This window comes from Trichechus manatus, unplaced genomic scaffold, assembly GCF_000243295.1.
Source record: "Trichechus manatus latirostris isolate Lorelei unplaced genomic scaffold, TriManLat1.0 scaffold00190, whole genome shotgun sequence".
Classification (NCBI taxonomy): Eukaryota; Metazoa; Chordata; class Mammalia; order Sirenia; family Trichechidae; genus Trichechus; species Trichechus manatus.
Window position 1 is genome coordinate 3845223 of NW_004444126.1, and position 17876 is coordinate 3863098.

The window sequence follows — 17876 nt, forward strand, 5'->3', positions numbered from 1 at the left end:
GGCTTGATGAAGAGCAGAGGAGGGCTTGCCTGTGGGTAGGGCAGGTGAGTTACCATCTGCCTATAAGCGTGGCCATGGGTGTGTCAGTGCATGCTGTGGGTATGTGCATGAGAATATGCATGATAATTGGGATCTGCATGTTCATGTATGACAGTTGTGTGTGTGTGTATGTGTGTCTGTACTGGGCATGCATGTGACTATGGGAGTACAGTGTGTTTGTGTGTGAATGGATGTATGTCTGTGTAAGCCCACCTGGGAATCCATGTATATATATATTTGTAAGTAGGCATGACACATACATGTGAGTGAAAACCCCTGTAATCTCCCAGAGACCAGATACTTGTTTTGTTCACAGGTATATCCCCAGCACTAAGCACCATCGCTGGAACATAGCAAGTGCTCAATAAATACGTACTGAATGGATGGACGAATTTGGATGCGTATTTTATTTATGAGGATATTAATTTTGTATGTGCGCCTAGTGGTTTTGAATGTGAGTGTGTGTGCCTCCCTGCACGTGTGTGTGTATGTTTGTGGGGCCACGTTCCTCTTCATTTATTGCAAACAAAATCTGGGACAAAAGGACCAGTTGGAATCTTCAGACAAACTTTTGCCTACAAATCTCTAGCAACGCCTAAGCTTTAGGATGTTGAACATGTCAAGTCCAAATTTAAGTCAACCCTGTATACCTAAACAGAAGACTTAGAAACACACACACAATTTTCACCAGTAGAAATGATCCATAATATATGTTAGATTCTCCCTCTGCTTTTCAGAGTAAGTCTCTTGTAAAAGACTATGTCCCCATTCAATGGTGAGCACCAAATACATCCATAATAAATGGTGGGTCACCTTACGGTAGTGAGCATATGTGAGCCCATGAGAGATGCCTTTGTCTCTACTTACAGGAATGGGCATACAGTAGGCCAACAACAACAACCAAATCCCCTCTTGTGGTGGTGAGTGTATAGTAGGACTACAACAGATGCCTGAAAAACACTTAGAGTAGTGAGTATGCTGTGGCACAAAATAAAGAGTTGTGTTCCCCATTAGCGTGCTGAGAAAACAATAGCCTGCACCCCTACAGTACTCAGCACACAGTAGGTGCACAATAGGTGTCCTGACCTCTCCTTGCAGTAGTGACCACACAGTTGGCCCTCATATATGCCCTTTCTCTCTTACGGTGCTCAGCTCACAGTAGGATGCCTGCACCCCATAGTGTTAAGCACACAGTAGGTCCTCAGTAGGTGCCCTTGTGTCCATTATTTAGTGCTTAGCACCCAGTAGGCCTACAATGAATACCCACACTTCCATGATATTGAGCACCCCTTGTCCATCTTATAGTGCTGCACACACAGTAGGCCCACACTAGCTCCCAAAGTCCTGCCTGTCCAGTTGCCCACGCCTGCAGGGAGGGACAGGTACCAGGCTCTTGTTCCGGGTCATGTTCTCCAGTTCGCTGTGCATGTTCTCCAGGTCTGTGGTCAGTGCCTTCTGGGTCTTCAAGGCATCTTCACATTTGGCTTCACTCTGCTCCAGCTGGACCAGGCAGGAGATTGAAAAGAAAAAAGAAAAGACCTCTTGAAGCTACCTCCTTGAATGTCCTTCCCCTCCAACCCAGCCCCAGCCCAGCCCAGCCCAGCCCCAGCCCCAGCCCCAGCCCCAGCCCCAGCCCCAGTCTAGCCTCAGCAAAATACTTACAGGCAACCCTTACGTCTTCCCAATTATTCATCAACCCACACTGGGGAAGAAAATGTTTTTGCATTTGAGGTGGCCAGATTTTGAGCCCCTTTGAAATGTAATGGGCACTGCCCTGTGAAATAAGGCTAGGCCACCTCTGCTCCAGTGCTAGGAGCTATTTCCCAGCTCTGCTTGGCAGATATTTGCTGACGCCCACTCTGTGCCAGGCATGGGGCCTGCAGAAACAGTCAGCCCAGGTCCTGCCCTCCCGTGGGGGAGACAGGCAGGGACAGGTGTTGAGAACTTCTCTGAGGAGTACCGGGTATGAGGGGCATCAGGGCACTGGGGATGGGGGTTGGGAGAAGTTTCCTGGAAGAGGTGCCTTGAAGGTCAATTTGCCGAGTAGAAATCCTAACTAGATTTCAGAGAGTCTGTGAACCCCTTTTAAATGATATGCAAAATGTTTTGTACCTGAGCATTCCTGGGTTCACAAAAGCTAAAAGTCACCAACTTACTTAAACAAATCTTCCCTTTCTCACCATTCCACCCACCTGCACACAGTAGTCCTTCCATCCTAGCAAAGTGGGACCATCCAGATAGGTACAATTACTTACCTGGTCCCAGAAGACAGGCATTCCCCATTGGAGAAAACCACATGTGTGCATAAACCCTACTCCATTCTGAAACTGGCATCTTCCCCTTGATTTCTGAACCCCAGTACCTCTGAGCAGAAAATGCCCTTAAAAATCACCTAAGGAAAACCCTCCTGGCTCAAACAGGGGAGGCGCCTTGTCCAGAGTCACACAGCTGTAAGGAGCAGAGACACTATTAATGCTGCCTGTCATGGATTGAATTGTGTCCTCCCAAAATATCTGTCAACTTGGCTGGGTCATGATTCCCAGTATTGTATGATTGTCTTCCATTTTGTAATCTGATATGATTTCCTTATGTGTTGTAAACTCTATCACTATAATGCAAGAAGACGGATTAGCGGCAGTTATACTGATGAGGTCTACAAGATTAGATAGTGTCTTAAGCCAATCTCTTTTGAGATATAAAAGACAGAAGCCAGCAGAGACACATGGGAACCTCATACCACCACGAAAGCAGTGCTGGGAGCATAGCACGTCCATTGGACCTGAGATTCCTGTGCTGAGATGCTCCCAGACCAAGGGAAGACTGATGTATCACAAGGACCGTCTTCCAGAGCCGACACAGACAGAATGCGTTCCCCTGGAGCTCACACCCTGAATTTGGACTTGTAGCCTACTGGGCTGTGAGATTAAACTTCTCTTTATTAAAGCCATCCACTCGTGGTATTTCTGTTATAGCAGCACTAGATGACTAAGACACTGCCCTTTCTAAAATGCCAGGCCACTGTCTCTATAAAAGGGTTAATGATATTCAGGTTGGGTTGCTAAAAGAAAAAGAGGCAAGCTAGAGTCCCAGTAAGGAGCCCTGATGGAGGAAACGGTTTAAGCGCTTGGCTGCTGTTATGGATTGAATTGTGTCCCCCAAAAATGTGTGTCAACTTGGCTAGGCCCTGATTCCCTGGATTGTGTGATTGTCCACCATTTTGTCATCTGATGTGATTTCCCTAAGTGTTGTAAATCGTACCTCTATGATGTTAATTAGGTGGGATTAGCGGCAGTTATGTTAATGAGGCAGGACTCAATCTACAAGATCAGGTTGTGTCTTAAATCAATCTCTTTCGAGATATAAAAGAGAGAAGTGAGCAGAGAGACGTGGGGACCTCATACCAGCAAGAAACAAGAGCCAGGAGAATGGTGCATCCTTTGGACCCAGGGTCCCTGTGCTGAGAAGCTCCTCAACTGGGGAAGATTGATAACAAGGACCTTCCCCCAGGACCAACAGAGAAAGAAAGGGTTCCCCTGGAGCTAGCACCCTGAATTCAGACTTCTAGCCTCCTAGACTGTGAGAGAATAAATTTCTGTTTGTTAAAGCCATCCTTGTGGTATTTCTGTTATAGCAGCACTAGATAACTAAGACAGCTGCTAACCGCAAACCAAAAGGTTGGTGGTTCAAACTCACCCAGCAGCACTGCAGAAGGAAGGCCTGGCAACTTGTTTCTCTAAAGATTACAGTCGAGAAAACCCTATGGGGCAGTTCTACTCTGTAACACACGGGGTTCCTACAAGTCGGAATCTTCCCCATAGCACCCAAGAACAGAGTCCCAGTGAAACGTGCAGGCATACAATCTCTGACTCCCTGAGGCCACTGAGTAAGTGTGGTAGTCTCCTTGATCCATTAACAAAGAACAAGTGGGCCAAGGTGAAGGTCTCCCTGAAGACAACTGGTCCTCTGTGGTCAGAGCCCAGCTGGGGTCATTTTTATCTCCTTCCAAAGTGGGCAGAGACTGTCTTCCCCAGAGTGCTCAGGAGTCCAACCTAGATGTCAGAATAACAATCATGATAATGGGAGGAGGGAAGAATGGAGGCCGCCATTTATCTGAACATTCCCTGTTAAGCGCCACCTTAAAAGCTTTACTTGCATTTTCTCCCTTAATCCTCACACCAAACCTGTGAAGAGTGCACTGTTAATATCCCCATTGTGCAGATGAGAAAGCCGAGGCTAGGATCAGGGAGGTGTGGAACAGGGCTTGCCTGAGTCCGTGGCCCTACACAGTCCTGCAAAGCTTTGTCACAATGGAAGCCCTGGTTCCAGCCCCAATCCACTACCAGCAGCCACAGTGCTCAGCAGCCCCTGGAAAGAATACATTTCTGCAGTTGGGCTTGAGGAAGGAGGGCTTGGCGGCCCTTTTCCCTTGGCGACTGAGAAGGATGGAGACACACTGAGAAAAATGATCTCAAGCAAAAGGAGGTAATTGGCATTGTTAGTGCAGAATCAATAGAGGAAATGGGATGTCAGGCATGGTGTTATCTTCCCCAGGTGCCTCCAGGGCCTCTGGCAGGGTGCAGAGTTGGGAAGGGTGCTCCCCACAGGTGGACAGGCAAAGCTGGCCCCCCATTCACGGAGAAGTCAGAAGTCTCACTAAGGAGAAGACATCCAAACTCAGACCTCAAGGATGGATTTGGAGCCAGCATGTGCAGATTTAGGAGGAAGAGTGCCTGGGAAGAGGGAACAGCAAGTGCAAAGGCCCTGAGGCAGGACCGAGCTTGGTGTGAAGACCAGAAAAATGGCCAGGGTGGCTGGACAGCCGTACAGAGAAGAAGAGGAAGGAGATGATGCTGAAGAGGTGGATGGGGTCAGATTAGCAAGGCTTGGGTACCGGGAGGCAATGCTTCCATTTTCAGTCTGTCGGAAAGCCACTGACAGTTTCTAAGGAGGGGGTGGCGTGGTCTCCCTCTGGCTGCTGTGAGGAGAACAGGCTTTAGTGGGATGAGACTGGAAATGGAGAGGCCAGTGAGGAGTCTGCTGTGGTCCTCCAGAATGAGATGATGGCAGGGGTGGAAGCAAAGAGAGGTGGAAAGAACTGGGATGAAAGGAAGCATCTGCACAGTAGGGGTGCAAAGAACAAAAGGTCTGGGCAGGCAGGAGCACAGGGGCCATCATTGGAGATGAAGTCAGATAAACAGTGGTGCAGGGGGAGCATCCTACAGGGGCCAAGGAGCTCAGCCTGCAGCCAGGAGGCAAGCCAGAACCATTAGAAGCAATACGGCAGAGCAGGATATGATAACAGTACTTCCCAGCTGCTGAGCTCTTCCTTGCGCTCAAGGTTTCATCAGCCTGATCCCACTGGTCCTCACAGCCACTCCAGAAAGGAGGCCCTATTTTTATCCGTATCTTCTAGACGTATATGCCGTGCCATCCAGACACGTTGCTTCCTTTCCTCTCTCTCCCTGGAGCAAGCACAGAGTGGGACAACTGATCCCGAGGCAGAGACGAACTCTGAGAGCACAGTTAATGGGGGCCGCTGTTGGCATTGTTCTCAGCTCATACTGGGCTAGAGATAGGATTCTTTTGGCCCGGATGGTTTTGGCATTAGCAACCACACCCACCACTGCTTCCTGGGGACCGTTTTCAGTGCACTGCGCTTTATCTGCCTTGCTCCATAAAATCCTCATGACCCCTCCAGGAGGAAAGTGCCACCACTAGGATCATTTGATGGATGAGGAAGCTGAGGCTCACTGAGGGGAAGTGACTTGCTCAAGGCCACACAGCTGGCCAGTGGAATAGGCAGGTTTGTCCAACTCCAGAGCCCAGGCTCTTAACCACTGGGCTCGACTGCCCTCATGGAAAGCCATCCACTGGAAAGTCTGACCACGTGGGTAGGATGGGTTCAAATAAAGGGAGAGCTCAGGTGCAGAGAAAAGGTTAGCTCCGGAGTTTGGTGCTGCAATAGAAGCCATCAGGTAGTGTCAGGAGAGCCTGGACCGTGTTGAGGGCTGGAAGATGAGCGGTAAATAAACAAATGAGAGAGGCACACAAATATGGTGGCACGCGTCATTTCTAGGGCCTTCCGGAGATGAACAAGTTCATCCCAAAGGGAAGAGGAAGGAAACCAACATTTACCGGCACTTCCTAAGTGCCAGATTCCATCACACAAGTGGTTCAGAGGTTGGGCACTGGAGCCAGGCTTGGGGCAACTGTCTCTCCCAGCAAGTGACTCGACCTTGCCGTGCCTCAATTTCCTCACCTGTAAAATGGGGATAGTCGCAGAATCAACATTAAAGGATCAATGCAGGACAAGTGAGCAAAAACATGCAAAGTGCTTGGCGCGGTGTCTGGCATTGAGTAAACAGGAAAACATGGTCACAGATGTTGTGATTGTTCCCTTTCATCCACAGAAATGGGGATTTTAAACTCCACTTTAGAGGTGAAGAAAATGCAGCAGAGATTAAATGAGCTGCCCAAGATCGCATAGCCATGATGGGCAGAGCCCGGGCACTCACCATTTAAGGAAGGACTGAAAGGTTGGAGTCCACCAGAGGTAGCCTGGACGAAAGGCTTGGCAATCGGTTTACAAAAACAAAATTCTACTCTAACACACCTGGGATCACCATGAATCAGAATCCACTCGGCGGCAACTGGTACTGATACTAGGCTTCCTGGCACACCGGGATGAGTGATACACTTGGGTGGAAGGGAAGCTGCAGACCCCAGAGGCACACACATCAAACAGGACCAGATTTTAACAGTACCTGGATGGACGAGACCCGAAACGTCCCAGCCCAAGGCTTCCACTGGGCAGGGGCTGGGCTGCTGCTAACAAGTCATCTTAACGCCAAGCTTTAAAAGTTTGAATTTATTGCACTTTAGGGAGCGGGAAGAAATACAAGGCCATCTTCAGCTGATTTTCCATTAGGGATGACTTGGCATAAGAATAACTCACTGCCCATTATTTCCATATTGGGGGTGTTTGACTGACGGTTTTATGAAGTCGGGTGGCAAGTCATGTTTCGGCCGAGCTCAGATCCTTCAGTGGAGTGACACTGCCGGCTGCTGCTTTGAAAATGACTTCCCTGGGCCGAGCTCCGGGCAGAGAAGTCAGAAGCAGAGGGTGCTAGAGGCAGCTGAGTTGACAAGTGACTGCTCAGGAGGGGTTAATAGAGGCTACTCTCCAGCCCTGGCAGCCAGGTAGCCACAAAGATCTTCAGTGGCAGCTGACACCTCCCACTTCTGGGCTCCACGCTAGTCCCTGGGTAGAACAAATGGTTAAAGGCTCAGCTGCTAACTGAAAGTTTGGCAAGTCGAGTCCACGCAGAGGTGCCCTGGAAGAAGGGCCTGGCAATTTACTTCCAAAAAATCAGCCACTGAAAATCCTATGGAGCACAATTCTACTCAGATACATATGGAGTCACCATGACTCAAATCTACTCAAAGGCCACTGGTGGTATTTTAAGTGGGATCCAAGTCGCCATCACATCCTACTGGAGTCTCTTCCCTGGGTACAGACCTTTGGGGTTAATATCAGACCTCCATAATACGGGGTGGAGAGGTTAAGCCTCAGATAAAGGCCCCTTTTATTTTCATCTCTCTCCAGGGACTAGTGTGGTTTCGGGCTGGACATACAACAGACCCTCAACGAGACAACTGATTTGCTTTTACTCTAAGTCTATCATTTTTTTTTCTCTTCCAAATTTTATTTCTTGTAGAATCACTATAATAATAGCACAGATGTGTGGGTACTAGGTATCCCTGAGTGGTGCAAATGGTTAATGCACTCGGCTGCTAACCAAAAGACTGGAGGTTCGAGTCCACCTAGAGGCACTTCAGAAGAAAGGCCTGGAGATCTACTTCCAAAAAAAATCAGCCACTGGAAACCCTATGGAACACAGCTCCACTCTGACACACATGGGGTCGCCATGAGACAGAGTCGACTTGATGACAACTGGTTTGGTTTTATGTGGGTGCAAAACACTGAAAACATTTTCGATGGCCAGAAAGCTCCCCTTCCCTCCCACACGTTTGGTCCTTTGTCATTCACTAATTACACTAGCCACCCTTTCCCAGAGCCTGCTCAAATTCTGAAAGGCAGGCATGGAAGAAGGGCTTAATTTCCTCCCAGCCCTATGAGTCAGGAACCTTCTATTAAACTGGCATTCTACTCATCCCTGGCCCTCCCCACACCATAGCTGTAGGTAGGAACATGCTCCCTGATCTTGTGCATAAATTAAGAGTATTTGAGCTCTAGCCTGGGCCCCAGGATATTTGGGAGGGTCTTGACCCTTCAGTGATTGTGGGTAGACACTTGAAATCTGGAGCTCAGAAGGGCAAGGCGAGATGAGCGCCCTCTAGGGCCAAAGGAGACAGGGGGCTGCATTCTCCAATATGGCTTCCTTATCTACCATGACGGGGGATGTTCAACATCACACAGCATCACATGGTGGTTAAGAGCAGACTCAAAGTCAGATAGATTTGGGTTCCAATCCCTTCTCCTCAAGACCTGTGACCTTGAGCAGGTCATTTGGCCTGTCTGAGCTTTGTTTTTCCCATCCCCCAAATGGGGGAAATAACGGTGAGCCTTCATTGAGCAGGACTGTTGAGTACAGTTGTAACAATTGTGCACTGCACAAGCCCAGGAGATACCCTGCACAGAGGTTATGAGGATGAGCTCTTACTGTATGCCAGGCATTGTTCTGAGCACTTTTCATGAATGAACTCATTTAGCTTATAGCAACACTCAAATGGTCAATAACCATTCCTGTTGTTACAGTTGAGGAAACTGAGGAGAGGCTGGGGGATTTACCAAAGTCATACAGGTAGTAAGTGGCAAAGCTGGGATATGAACCCAGGAAGTCTGGCCACCAAGTTCCCACTCTTAGACATCACACTGCACTCCCTCTGTAACATTGTCGCCTACTCACACATTCTGTAGGGGACATCTGCTATTGTGCCCGCCCAGCATCCACTCCTCCTTCTTTTGTTGGTAGCACCCCATCTTCCCTGTGGTTCTGATGCGGCTGATCCCTCCCCAGTCAAGTTCAGAAAAGGACATGTGACCCCGTCTAGCCAATCAGAGCATCACTTCCTGCTGGCCGTAATGGATGGTTCTGGGATAATAACATGGTTGACACCAGATCAAATAAGTTAATGTCAAGATTTTTTTATGGGACTATGAAAATGAAGTTTTCTCTTTCTGGTGCAGAACGTAAGCAAGAAGTGGCCAGGGGACCCTCTTCCTACCAAGAAGCAAGGGCCTGCCTAAGAATATGGCTGATATTAAGGAAGCTGAGCTAAGAGGTGGCAAGAGACACATTCCCGTTGACATGGTTGGAGCACCTAGATCCAATCAAACCTGAAGGTAGTCCTAGCTCCAGCACTTTTCAGATATTTGGGCCAATTACTTCTCTTTTTCTGCTCAAGCCAGTTGGAGCTGGGTTGCTATCACCTGCCAAACACGGGATGAGTGAACAGGTTCAAACATATAATGTACACATAGTGCCAGCAACAGAGTAAACACTCAAACCCATTGGTGATAGGGTTTGCTGATACTATTTTGCCAAAAAGTTGGATCAAAGCTATCCCATCTAAAACCCCGAGATGAAGTAAGAATAGCAATTATTTATCATGCACTCCCTGGGTGGTGCAAATAGTTGATGCGCTCAGCTGCAAATGGAAAGGGTGGAGGTCAAAGTCCACTCAGAGGTGCCTTGGAAGAAAGGCCCAGCACTCTATTTCCAAAAAAAACAGCCACTGAAAACCCTATGGGGCACAGTTCTACTGTGATACACATAGGGTCACCATGAGTCAGAGTTGACTCAACGGCAACTGCATTACTGGTTTTTATTCTGTGCATGGATTCTTACCCATACAAAAAATAAAACCCTTTGCCGTCGAGTTGATGCTGACACATAGCGACCCTACAGGTCAGAGTAGAACTGCCCCATAGGGTTTCCAAGGAGCACCTGGTGGATTCGAACTGCCAACCTTTTGGTTAGCAGCTGTAGCTCTTAACCACTACGCCACCAGGGTTTCCATTCTTACTCTTAGGGAGATAAATATTTCTCTTCGTGAACACCAGTGCTCATTGCAACATTACTCATAATTGCCAAAAGGTGGAAACAATGCCAGTATTCATCAACAGATGAACGGATAAACAAAATGTAGTCTAATATACACAATGGAATATTATTTGGCCATAAAAAGGAATGAAGTTCTAATACATGCTACGGCATGGATGAGCCTTGAAAACATTATGCTAAATGAAATAAGCCAGACACAGCATTGTCTGGTCCCATTTAAATGAAATATCTAGACTAGGCAAGCGCATAGGGGCAGAACATAGATTAGTGGCTGCCAGGGTTGGGAGTAGGGCAATGGGGAGTTATACTTTAATGGCGTGGTGTTTCTGTTCAGGGTGATGAGAAAGTTTTAGAAATAAACGGTGGTGATGGTTGCACATAATTGTGAGTGTGATTCACACCACTGGATTACGGCACTTGAAAATGGTTAAAATGGCAAATTTTATATTGTGTGTATTTTACCACAATAATAAATAAACACACACACATTCCTCTTCTAGCTTGCTCAATGAGGAGAAAAGGAGGAAACAGTATTTCTTCAACACCCTCTATATCAGACACTGTGTGGGCCATTTGATGCTCGTTATCACGGTAGCCCACAGCAGTCCTGCAAGAAAGGAATCATCATTTTACAAATGAGGAAACTGCAGCCCAGAGAGCAGAAGTGACTCGTCCAAGGTCAGACTCGAGTCAGTCTGACTCCAAAGCCATATGATTCCTGGGCCACCACATGGCCCCTCTGCACACAAGTCTCCCTGTATTGCTAAGTTCATCCCAGGCATTCTCTCCCCCAACATCCACCTCTTTTTCATTCAGCGTGAGGCCAATTGAGATTCCCATCACAGATAGATCAGCTACAAACCGATGAATAGCATTACTTTCCTATGCGAAGCCATCTGCCTGCTTTAAATACCTGGGTAAAATGTTTGCTTTGGACTTATTAAACTGTTAGATGAGTTGGCTAGACATATGGAATGAGGCAGGGAGATGAAAAATTCTGGTATTTCAGCAGATCGGTTAGAACCTGGATTTCTGGGCCTGGTTGAACAACTCAGGGGATTTAAAAATACTGTGTCACAAAGAGCGGAAGGAACTATTCTGTTTAAGAAGTGGTGTCCTCGGAGAGGTAATCTTAACACATCCCAGGCCAGGGCACTCGGAAGAATCAACCTTCATTCAGTTTTAAGGCTTTTCCTAAAGAGAATTACCAAGAGCTCAAAATATAGACAGCCCTGACACGAAACAAAATTATTAAATGCTAATGTATTAAATGTCAGGCAAGGTCTACCAGTGGTCTGTCTGGCTAAAAAGTCTGATGACAGTGGCCCCATTGGGTGATTTCCTAAGACTAGATAGTGAATGAGGCATTGGTGGTTCAGTGGTAAAATTTCTGCCCTCCATGAGGGAGACCCAGGTTCAATTCCTAGCCAATGCACTTTATGTGCAGCCACCACCTTTCTGTCAGTGGAGGCTTGTGGGTTGCTATGGTGCTGAACAGGTTTCAGTGGAGCTTCCAGACTAAGGCAGACTAGGAAGAAAGGCCTGGCAATCTACTTCCAAAAATCAGCCAATGAAAACCCTTTGGATCACAATGGTCTGATCTACAACCAATCACGGGGGTAGTGCAAGACTGGGAAGCATTCCATTCTGTTGTGCATGGGGTCCCCATGAGTCAGGGGCCAACTTGACAGCAGCTAACAACAACAACATAGTCTCAGAGTCCTCGATCTCAAACATTTGGGTATATACTAAACATCCCATGATTTTCCTTACATTCTGCCAGGGGACCATCATCTACTGATTCATTAAACTCTTCCTGAATATTTCTTTTTCCATCTTCTTCAGAGAAATAATACTCATTAGAATAATAATTACTACTCTCTATTACCATCCCATTGGTGCTTGTGTGTTGCTATGATGCTGGAAGCTATGCCACCAGTATTTCAAATACCAGTAGGGTCACCCATGGTGGATGGGATTAAGGGGAATTTCCAGACTAAGACAGACTAGAAAGAAAGGCCTGGCAATCTACTTGCAAAAATTAGCCAATGAAAACCATATAGATCACGGCAGAATATTGTTCAATAGTGCTGGAAGATGAACCCCCTCAGTTGGAAGGCACTCAAATTACATAGTGACTGCAACAATGGACTTGAGCATTCCAATGATCATGAAGATGGCCCAGGACCAGGCAATGTTCTGTTCTGTTGTACACGGGGTTGCCATGTGTTGGAGTTGATTCAATGGCAACCAACAACAAAAACGCTCTCTATTGAGTGCTTACCATATATATACATATATTTGCAACATGTAACAACTCTATGAAATAGGTATTTCATCTTCATTTTATAGATGCAGAAACTGAGGCTCAGAGAGGTTACTTCACTTGTCAAGGTCACACAGCTAATAAGCAGTGGATGAAGCCAGGGCCTGAACTGAGGCTGTTTCTTTGAAGTGCTGTGGCATGTGCTTACCTCCTGCTGAGTGAAACAGGTCTTATTTTACTTGTCTTAAATCCATTTCTTCCAGGGTTCAAGAATTCTTCCTAATTTTTTGTATCCTAGAATTTAAGACCTGCTTAGGTCCTCCATGACTTAAGAGACTTCTAAAACTTCCTTCCTGACCTCCTCTCTCATGATGATGGATTTGGAGCACATCGAAAAAATAGGATTTAAAAAAAAAGCGCAACAAACAGTTGCCATCGAGTTCATTCTGATTCATGGTGACCCCAAGTGTGTCAGAGTAGAACTGTGCTCTAGAGGGTTTTCGACGGCTAATTTTTTTAGGAGATCACCAGGCCTTTCTCCCAAGGTGCTCTGGATGAACTTGAACCTCTGCCTTTCAGTTAGCAGCTGACCTTGTTAACCGTTAGCACCACCCAGGGACTCCCCAACCTGGTCAGTCCCCACTCATTCCCTGAGTGCCTGCTGGGTGCAAGCAATCTTCTGGACACTGGGCACAAAACCGAATGGGTCCCTGCTCTCATGGAATTCACTATATTCAAGTGGGTTTGGGGGGATAAAATCAGGTCATGAGGTCAAGTGCTTGGCAGTATGTCTGGCACAACATAAATAGTCAATCGTTGTTCACCATCCATACTATTACTATGATCGTTAAATATTACCTAGTGGGCCACTGGGCTGTTCTGGGGGCCTGGCCCTCCATGGCTAAATGACAGGTCCTTTTGGGGAGAGAGCATAGGTGGCATTTCATGCCTATAATGAAATGAGTCTTTCCTTACTTCATTCATCACGGCATTGGAAGCGTCAATATCTGTGGGGTGAACAGGCCTGTGATATAACCATGTTTTTAGCCAATTACAATTCGGTCTTTATCTCCTCTGACAAGGAGGTTATGTTAATATTGAATCCATTCACTCCAGTATAATCTTCTCTCTCTCTTTTTTAAGCTTTTCTTCAAATAAAATGCTGAGGCCACCTCTTCTGTGGATCCGGGCAGGGGAGAAATGTTCCCCAGGTGGCCACTCACACAAAAGACCCCCATCAGGATCATCTTCCCTGCATTTATTCATTATTTTCAATGTCCCATGGAAGCATGGGTGTCACATGGTGACAAATGTCCCAATTAAGAGCACTGGGAATGAATCCAGGGTTATCAGTCTTCCGCACACTAATGGGGTGACCGCAGGCTGTTAACTAATCACAGGTGGAAGTTCATTGCGTAAAAGACACACCAGGCCTAATGGGCTCACATGAGTGAAAACTGAAGCTGAGCTAGAATTCCCAAGTGTAAGGGCTTCCAGGAGGGAAGTGATATCCAGAGAGAGCAGCGGGCCCAGGGTAGATGTCTTGACAGTGCAGGGTAGTGGTTAAGCTAATAAGTTTGTAAGTCAGACTCTCTGGGTTCAAATCCCAACTCGACCTCTTATTACCTTGGTGACTTTGGACAAGTCTTGATACATTTATTCATTCGAGTCTCTACCTTTAAGGAGCTGATAGGTAAGGGAGGGAAGCAGGCAAACAAAGGAATAATTACAACAGGACAAGTGCTATCCCAAGGAGCCCTGGTGGCACAGTGGTTAAGCGCTTGGCTGCTAAACAAAAGGCTGGCAGTTCAAATCCACCAGCCGCTCAGCAGGAGCAAAGACCTGGCGGTTTGCTCCTGTAAAGATTACAGCCTAGGAAACCCTACGGGGCAGTTCTACTCTGTCATATAGGGTTGCTATGAGTCAGAATTGACTTGGCAACACACAACGTGTGCTATCCCAGGGGTAAATCCAGGTGGTGTGAGAGAAAAAAGGTGGGGTCCCAACTCAACCCATGGAGGTCAAGAATGACTCCAAGAAGACGATGTCCAGGTTCAAGCTCAGAAGATTAAAAGAAGTTCATCAGGCAAAGGGGTATCTGAGAGCCCAGGAGAGGGCACAGTTTGGGTGAAGAGGTGAGAATGGGTGTAGAGGATGCCTTGCCATTCTAAGCTGCTGGTGGGGGTGACCGGAGGGTAGAAGCCAGACTGCGCACCCTGGTGGGTCAAGAAAAACTAGCCATCATGAAGTCAATTTTGACTATGGCAACCCCCACGAGTGTCAGAGAAGAACTACACTCCATAGAATTGTCAATGGCTGATCCTTCTTCCAAGGCACCTCTAGGTGGGCTCGAACTTCCAACCTGTCGGGTAGCAACTGAGTGCGTTAACCATTTGCATCACCCAGGGACTCCCAAGTTAAGGAACCTGGACTTTATTCTGAGGGCAACTGGAAGCCAAGACTGATGGATTTTGAACACAAAGAGCCAGGGTTGCATTTAAATTTTAAAATCTTCTCCCCAAAGATCAGGTGGAAGAAAGATTGCTTGGACAAGACTGGAGGTTGTCAGACCTGCGAGGGATCCAAGTGAGAGATGCAGGGGACATGTAATCAGGGGGCTGCAGTAGGGACGGGGGTAGTCAGAGGTGGGGGTGGACTTAAGAGCTATTTAGGGGGTGCCGACTTGATGATACCTTTGTTCTCAGCAGGAAAGGGTGAATACAGCCCCCCAGCATGAATTAAGCAAACAACCAAGGAGTTCAGTGAAAACCCTTCTCAATTTAGCAAAAAAAGCAAATAACATATTTCCTTTGGGGTGGAGACAAAGGTCAAAGGCATGAAGTGAGCGGAAAAAAGAAAAAAAAAAAAACAAAACACCCCACCATTGCCCTGAAGTAGACATTGTCTTCTATCTTCTCCTTGGAGCCAGGTGCCAGCACCTGCTACTCACAGATGTTATTTATGCACGGCGATTATCTCAATTATATATCTTGGTTGTTGGAATTGCTTCTGTCTCCACGTTAGTTTGTTTCCAGTGGAAACATTTCATGGGAATTAATTAGTAATTGGCTCCTAAACAACAGGTGTCATTAGTTCAGTGCCACACCTTGCCTTGCCTATCTGTTCCACAAGGTCTTAGGAAACCGTCTTCCCAGAAACCCACGTCTTCTTACAACAGATGCCGGTAAGAGGGACGAGGAAGCCAGCAGGGAGCTCTCGCTCCTTGTCTATAGTTTGCCGTTTAAGGAATTCTTTCAAACCCATCACCTACCACTCTTTGTACCAGCCCAATACACTGGAATTGTTATGCTCCCATGGGAAAATGGAGGCTGCAGAAAACGGGGTAATTTGGCCAAGATCACGTCGTTGTTGTTGTTTGTTGCCACTGAGTCGGCTCTGACTCATGGCGACCTTATGTATAACAGAGGGAAACGGTGCCTAGTCCTGTGTAATTGTCATGATCGTTGGTATGTTTGAGTCCATTGTTGTGGCCATTGTGGGCAGTACAATAAGGTATGCATGTATGATTCCAAGATCATACAGATCATTAAACAGCAGAAGCAGGATTTGAACCCAAGAGACATGACTCCTAGCCCCGCTCTGCTGCTGCTTCCAAATGCCTCCAGGAGTCTTCTGTGTTTTATTATGAGGGTCTTAATCCTCACGTGTTAACTGAGACATATCAAAGCTCCCACTGAAGGGGAATTCAGATGGGAAGTGCCAAATGATTCACTTAGGGGTCTCGAAGGTGCAGCAACGGGCAGAAGGGGTGCCTGTCCACGTGGGGAGAGTCCAGAGGTTCTTTCAATTCTGACTCATGGCAACCCTGTGTGTATCAGAGTACAACTGTGCTCTATAGGATTTTCAATGGCTGATTTTTAGAAGTAGATTGCCAGGCTTTTCTTCCAAGGTGCCTCTGGGTAGACTAGAACCTCCAATCTTTTGGTTAGCCGAGCAAGGACCCTATAAGAGAACCCTCCCAAATTGCTCTTTGAACCTGACATGCCACTCATGAGGGTGCCAGTGCTTTTAGCTGGGGTGCAATCCTGTCATTTTTTACAAGGACTGCTGATCTGGCCCCTCTCTGCTCAATAGCTTCCCACGACTCCTGAATATACGTCCTTTTTCCATGTGTCTTGGCCCCGTTATACTCTGTTGCTGCCTCCTGGAATGCCCATCTGCATCTTATTTAACCAGCATTTCTGTTCCATCTTTAAAGAGACAGCCAAAGCCACCACTTCTTTCCTGAGGCAAAATGAAAGGTTTCCTCTTTTGCTAAACCCAAACATTCTCCCAATAAAGAGTAAAAGTCAGCTTCTGGGTCCGCCTTCTCCCTGGGAGCCCCTTGAAGGCAGGGCCCTTGTTATCTCCTTTCGATCCCTGAACCCTGGCCCCAAATTTGTCCCTGAGTATCAGTATTTGATGAATGATAACACGTTCGCTCATCGTACCCTCTGTAGAGTAAACCTTTTTCTGGGTGATCTGCGATCTTCATCCCAGTAAGTGAGCTGTGCTTTTCCTCATCAGCTCCCCCGGAGCTCTTGGGGCATCAAGAGCTGCCCACGACACACTTTAGAGAAAGGGCTCCCGGGAGGTCACATTCTTTGCCCAAGGTCACAAAATTAGCAAGTGGTGGCTCCAGTTCCCTGAATTTAATTAATTGTAAAATAGGTTGATCAAAACTAAGATCTAGCACACTAATAAAACCTTGTTGTCAGTTTTCTCATCTGCAAAATGGGCATACTGCCAGAAGGAAGAGAGAAGAGCACTGAGTTTGCATTCAGGAACATGGGTTCAAGGCAGGAAGGGGTAAATACAGCCCCCAGCATGAATTAAGCAAACAACCAAGGAGTTCAGTGAAAACCCTTCTCATTTTAGCAAAAACAGCAAATAACATATTTTGAGGGATAAATGAAGCCATGGTCCCCAGATGCTGGCCCTATAAGCAGCATCAGAATCCTCTGAGGTGGTTGTTTTAAAAAAGTAAATCCTGAGTTCTAACCCAGACTTTACCAAGAAAGAAGAAAAAGAAAAAAAAAGACTATCTGGGAGGCCAAATTCAGGAATCTGTAATTTTTTTTTTTTTTTTTTTGGTACTGCTTTTTTTTTTTAATTGTGCTTCAGGTGATGGCTTACAGAACAAATAGTTTCTCATGAAACAGTAGTGCACATATTGTTTTATGACATTGGTTAACAATCTCACTACATGTCAACCCTCTCCCTTCTCGACCTTTTTTTTTTTTTGGTGAAAATATACATAGCCAAAGATACATCATTTCAAAAATTTCTACAAGCACAGTTCAGTGACATCGACTACGCTCTTCCAATTGTGCTGCTACTCTCACTTTAGATGAAGGCTTACAGAACAAAATAGTTTCTCATTTATCGGTTAGTACACATGTTGCCCTATGACAATGGTTAACAACCTCACAACACATCAACACTATCCTTACTCAACCTTGGGTTCCCGATCACCAGCTTTC

At 46.7% G+C, this 17876-nt stretch overlaps 1 protein-coding gene across 2 annotated transcripts in view; it reads right to left on the reverse strand.

Moving 5' to 3' along the window:
• Nucleotides 1-17876, reverse strand: part of MYO18B (myosin XVIIIB) — a 310234-nt gene that overhangs the window by 94120 nt on the left and 198238 nt on the right. For both annotated transcript variants that reach the window (XM_004387626.1, XM_023741793.1), the window contains one exon: nucleotides 1426-1539. In XM_004387626.1, coding sequence (XP_004387683.1) covers nucleotides 1426-1539 — 114 coding nt within the window. The remainder of the gene's footprint in view (nucleotides 1-1425; nucleotides 1540-17876) is intronic.